General features: G+C 26.8%; 1 protein-coding gene across 3 annotated transcripts; it reads left to right on the forward strand.

The window, feature by feature from the left end:
- The first annotated feature begins 166 nt into the window (after nt 1-166).
- LOC103576612 (tectonic-1) lies at nt 167-5595 on the forward strand. Of its 3 annotated transcripts, none has more exons than XM_053737479.1 (8): nt 167-439; nt 549-809; nt 1846-1881; nt 2220-2593; nt 3468-3701; nt 3917-4082; nt 4177-4376; nt 4502-5595. In XM_053737479.1, exons 1-8 carry the CDS (start codon nt 352-354, stop codon nt 5585-5587), a joined length of 2445 nt encoding a protein of 814 aa, XP_053593454.1. In that variant the 5' UTR covers nt 167-351; the 3' UTR covers nt 5588-5595. The 3 variants fall into 3 exon arrangements, with proteins under 3 accessions (XP_053593454.1, XP_008555137.1, XP_008555139.1); XM_008556915.1 differs by having other exon boundaries at nt 2250-2593; nt 3917-4097; XM_008556917.1 differs by having other exon boundaries at nt 2373-2593; nt 3917-4097.
- The last annotated feature ends 916 nt before the right edge of the window (nt 5596-6511 follow it).

Consider the following 6511-nt stretch of genomic DNA (forward strand, 5'->3'; position numbering starts at 1 on the left):
ATATATATATATATATATATATATATATATATATATATATATATATATATATATATATATATATATATAGGTTTAAATTTGAACATATCATTGACACATGTAGCGCCATCTGTTGCCTTACCAAGAAATACTGAAAAAATAATAAAGGCACAACAAACTACTGGGCATTGAACTGTCACCTGTCACCTGTCATTTCACATTTCAGTTACTAGTGTCGTTGTTAACAAACAAACAGTCAAAGCGTCTCATAAAATAAAAAATAATACTATCTTTCAGTCAATATTTCTATAAATATTATCATCATTATTTCAATCAATAAGAATTATTTACTTAATAAAATGTTACATTATTATGGCGGAACTTCATATATTTGGACGAATAGAATCAGCAGAAAATTTTAAAAAATCTATACTATTTTGTAAATGGAGTTTCCATACCGGTAAGTCATTAATTTCATTTTTGTCCATAACAATTACATAAATAAACTAAATCATTAATTGGATAATCATGATAATAAAAACAATAATTGATTAATTTACTGTTGACAGGAAGTGGCTGGAAATTAATAAATGGAAATAGTGAAGGACAAACGCAAGAATGTCGTGATTTGTATCGCAAAAAATTAGCCTGGGATCATCCTATTGATTTACATTACACAACACATACAATACAAGGTTCACCAAAATTATTGTTGCAGATTTTTTCACGTGACAATTACGGTAGAATTTTATTTACTGCTTATGGTACATGTTCAGTACCACTGACACCGGGTTTTCATCAGATTACATGTCATACTTGGAAACCAATCGGTAAGTATTTCATTTTACCTCATATATATTTTTTCAATTGAATCAGTAATTAATTTCTCAATAATCAGAAACCTGCATTCCCTACATTAATGCCTGAGTGTAAATTTTTAACGTATTTAATACATTTTAAATTAAATTGCTTATCAAATCATTTATTTACTAAAATAATTTTTGAAATATGCTCCATATAATAATTCAAACTTTTAAATATTTTTTTTTATTTATTATTCAAAATTTTGTTCAATATTGGTAAATATATTTGTATATAAAATCGAATTAATGAAATTCACTGCGAATTAGTGAATATGCACTGGGAACCAGCTATACGACTACACGAAAAAAAAATAGGTTCTGCAATAGGAAAAAATCCTGCTGCAGCAACAGGATTTTTCCTGTGGAATTAATAAAATAAGTAACAAGTTTTATGACCAATTTTTTTTGTCAGTATACTAAAATTTAAAAATTCAAAAAAAATTCAGTTTGAAAAAATTCCAATTTTAAAATAAAAATTTTTTTTCAAAATTTGAATTTTTTCTAAACTGAATTTTGTTTAAATTTTTAAATTTTACTATACTGACCAAAAAATTAATACATGAAGCTTGTTCCTTATTTTATCGATTTCACAGAAAAAATCCTGTTGCTCCCACAGGATGTGTCCTAATGCTGTATCATGAACATCTTGTTGCTACAACAGGATTTAGTTCTGATGCAGCGCCTATTTTTTTTCGTGTAGTGTGACTATTCATTAAATCGCAGTGAATTTCTAGGGGCTGTTTATAAAATACGTTCGCACTTACGGGGTTTTTTACACGGGTTATTTTAACAATAAACACCATATCGGAGTGAAAGCGAATTGAAGTATAATCCACATAACTCCGAAATCACTCTGCAGAAAAAAAAATTCCCAATTTATCCCGTATGTGGAGTGATTTTTTTAAACTCAGAATCTTCGAGTGCCGAATTGTATTCGAATTGATATAAAATCCGTATTCACTCCAAATTTTTCAATGCATAATTAGTAATTTTATAATTATAGGTAACTGGCAAGACAGGCTGAGAGATAAGTTCTTAGGTATGACATTACAATTAAAGACACCAAACCTTTTAGCCAATAGTACTGATCGTTTTGAATTATTAACTGAAACCGAGGGTACTGTCAATATAAACTTTCAAATTATAAATCGTAACTTCAGTAAATTTGGTTGTCTCTTATAATAAAGTTATCTTGAAATAAATTATTTAAATACAAAGTTCCAAATTATTCGAGATAAAGATTACATATATAAGTTAAAGTAACTCGACAATTTATTATTAATAATTATACATCTTGGCTGGAATAATATTAATAAAAAATAATGATTGATTTCATGAAGTCGCGTTTAAAAGCTCAATTTCCATTAATTTTGACAGTCATTTTGTTAAATTTAATATTTTATGAAGTCCATTGTTCAACCACGGAAAACTCTATCTCTGTAACTACATGTATAAATGACACAGGATGTCAAAGTATATCAGACGATATATTGACTAGTGCATTGAGCACAATTGAAGATATTAATTTAGTAACTGAAGAGGTCATTAAAGAATGGGAGTTAAATCAAAAAGAAATGAATACTACTAAGAAAGTTAATATTTCGAAAATATTTCCATCATTCTATCCAACTTCGGCGACTAATTATAATCCCGTTAATAAATTATCAAATGATTCTATAACTGCAAATATTAACAGACAATTAATACCAGTAGTTAAACGTAATATTGATCCCTGCACGTGTGATTTTCAGGTAAATATAATATTTATTTTTTAAATAATTCTTTTTTAATATTAACATGAAATAAATTATCAATTATAATTAAATATTTTGTAATTTCCAATTATGATAATTAAAAATTTCATGATACTGAAGTTAGCCGACGTCTAATAATTTCTAAGTTTTTTAAAAAACGATAAATTATAAAAAAAAAAAGGATTTAAAAAATTTCACCTGTAGCTTTTCTAATTTTCTACATGTGCATATTTTTAGTTTTTTTTTTTGCAGTTGATTCATCAAAAAAAAATCCAAAAATTGTTATTTGTCTGCTAACTTCAGGATCATAGAATTTCCAAACCTTTAATTATTATTGACAATTTATTTCTAATTATTTATTTTATTTATTATTTGTCAATTTTAGAGCCATTCTCAGACAGTCCCCCTCCCCCACTTTTTAAAAATTTTCAATGACTTTCAATTGTCATAGGCGTTTATAATGTAATTAATTAATTAAAAACAAAAAATTGAAACTTTAATTGAAAAAAGGACAACGTAGAAGTAACTTCACCGAGATATAGAATTTAAACAAAATCTCTTACAGTTGATGTCAATTGGGAACTAAACGAAATTTGCTAGATAAATTTTCGCCTAAAAAATTTGAAAATTCTAATTAAAAAATTAACATTAAGATTTTACTGAATTTTATTTAACAAATTGATGTCAATTGTAAGTTATTTTTTTTTTTAAATCTATATCTTAGTGAAATTACTTTTACGTTGTCTTTTTTTTAAATTAATTAATCCAATTTTAATACGGTTATAACAGTGGGAAGTCATTGCACATTTTTAAAAAGTGAGGGGCACAGTCTGAGAATGCTCTTACCGATAAATATAATTAAATTTTACAGATGTCAAGGTGTGACACTAATTGTTGTTGCGACAATGATTGCACAGATTTTCATTTGAGTGTATTTTCACACTGTTCTGATAATAAAAAAACTAAATATGACAGTCGTTATTGTTATACCAAAGATTTTATACGTAAAAATAATACCGACTTTATTTTAGAACGTATTGCTGATAATCTATTTTGTATATCTCATGACAATTTGCCACCAATTTATAGTAAAAGTAGTGCCATTGTAAGTATTTATACTCCTACGATAAGAGTACCAGTACCCAGCCCCAAACCAGTAGCCAGCTACCTTATGTTAAATTATATCTATATATATTTTGAGCCAATGTTAAAGCGTAGGCCCGGCTGAGTACTGGTGCTCTTACCCTATATCCATCTAAAAAAAACAAATAACAAAATTCACTCTACAATTAAATAGTAAAATTGTAATTTTTATTTAAGAAAATTGGAAATAGACCAGAATTTGATAGTATGTTAACAAAAGAATTGGAGTCGAAATTTACATGGCTACAAGAACTTGATGTGCCTTTAAATTTTAATACAAGCAATCCATATAAAGTTGGTGACACTTTATGGACAGTTAAGTCCAAATCTTACAAACCACTAGGTATTTTTAACTCTTGTAAATAATAAATAACAAATTTTGTTTTAATAAGTTAAATATTTCATTCATTCATAAAATATATCAACTGAAATTTCAGATGTACCTATAAAAGGATTTACAAGTCACTGTTCATTTCGGAAAAGTTTAATCTACCTGACAGATTTAGAGACTCACTGTTTGCAAACTAAGTTAAATATGAATAACTCGGATATTTTTACTGAAACTTATAATAACTTTACAGTCATATCGTCGCCAATATTTTTAAATACAACTTCGTACATGTCATCAGTAAATCAGGTGACTAATATTTTTAAATTAATTATTAAGTAATCTAATTTTAAGTACCCATGCAGGGTTAAAAACAACCGATATCAAAACTCTAAATTGTTAATTTTATTTTTCTTTTGTAATTTTATTTATAGAGCTGCCCTAAAAACATTTGTATACCAATTGAAACAACATATTGTTTGAAAGCATGGTCGATGTGTAATACAACATCACAATTAAAACCATCATGCGCAAACGGTACTTGCAACAATATCGTTAAACAAATACGATATACAATAACACATAACGGTACAATGGGTATAAAAAGTATTAAACTATATATTGTTCTTGGTAATTTTTCTGATAATTATTACCAACATTTTGAAGTTAAATACGAGTGGGCTGGATTTTATGATGACGACATTATTTATACAAGCGGTAATCCTGGTTACATTACCAGCAAACCAATAGTAATTGGTACTTTGATGAAATCAACTTCGAAAAATATTGTAACGGAATTTATTTTCCTCAACAAAACAAATTATCAACTGACTGTGCCTTTGGGAGATAACATAAATAATTATTGTTCTGAAGAAAATAGATATACAATTAAATTTAATGAAGATTTAAAATCAAAGTGCCTTATTTCATTTGAAACAAATAATTTAACTGTCGATACTTGTAATGAAATTCATAAAAAAATAATAGCGATGTATTTCAAAGAAACATTGATCAATGTTACGTCTATTGAAAATTATAAATTGTATGCATCAAAGAGTGGTAATGTTACAAATAATAATGTAACTAATTGGAATCAAATATTATTAAACAAATTACCACAGCAAGTTATCACTGGACAGAAGATAAATGACAAAATATCATGTTGGAATTTAATATCGTCTATACATATTGATATTCTGTATTCATCGTTACCGAAACCTGACGATGATACCCCGTATCATAAAATAGTTGGAGTGGCAATTACACTAGATGAGCGGAATATCACTCTGTCAAAGTGTCTTACTATTAATTGCACAAATATTATTGACCATGAAATTAATAGTTTTGTTAAATTTTACGACGTGTCTATACCAGATAGTTATTATTTTGCTGGCGGTCCTAATTTAGATATTAGTTTACCTTATGACTTTTTTTATCCTTTCATGAGTGGCTCTAGTTCTTACAAATTAAACTTAATTGTAATTATTGTTACTGTAATTATTTCTACATTTATTATTTAAATTACACATTTTTTGTACCTACACCTTAATATTTATTTAATTAAATTTTTTATTTAAAAAAAAATTGTGGTGAATTTTTGTTATTTAAAAAATGCAATAAATATAGTTTTTTTTTAAACAATAATAATAAAAAATAAAAAAAAAATAGTGTCTGAAAAATCGTGTCCCCAATTCCAAAAAAGCATAATAATTTTTTTTTTAAATGTAGCAGACATGAGACAATTTATAAATATGAAATAAATAAATTAAAATAATGAAATTGAAAAAAATGCGCGTACAGATCGTACATTTATCTAAATACACACTTTTTAATTTTTATTCCATTAGATTTTATTTGTTTATTTCATAATTTAAAAAATTGACACTTGTCAGTTACATTCTGAAATGCGAAGCTAGCAGCTGTAGCGTAGCACATTTCAAAATGTATTGTTAATTATTCTTTTGACTTGCGCAGTAAATTTAAATATTTGAAAAATAAATTATTAGAAATTGGAAAAAAAAATAATAATCGGGCGTCAAAATAAAATGGCGGCAGAATATAATAAAAAAATATTTTAAAAATTAACAAAAGAAAAAACACTTGAGTGTTTGAACAAACCTTGATGGAAAAATAATGTGCAGAAGGGTGTCCTAATACACTTGGAGATTTGAATTAAATTGCTCCAAGTGTATTGCAGCTAAAAAACGTCACTTAACTGCTATTTCCCACCAGACGATGCCAGATGATTTTGCTCAGGAACTTGGAAGTTATCAGCATCAGCAGCTCACAACACATTACACTAGCACTAAACACTCATCACTTAACTACACCACAGACACTTTGCATTACTTAAATTTTACAAACACTGCACATTTCAATTAAACAATGACTGAGCAATAAATTTTAAGGATGATTCCGCGAATTAACTGAAATACTGTGTTTCA

The sequence above is a fragment of the Microplitis demolitor genome, chromosome 3, assembly GCF_026212275.2.
Source record: "Microplitis demolitor isolate Queensland-Clemson2020A chromosome 3, iyMicDemo2.1a, whole genome shotgun sequence".
Classification (NCBI taxonomy): domain Eukaryota; kingdom Metazoa; phylum Arthropoda; class Insecta; order Hymenoptera; family Braconidae; genus Microplitis; species Microplitis demolitor.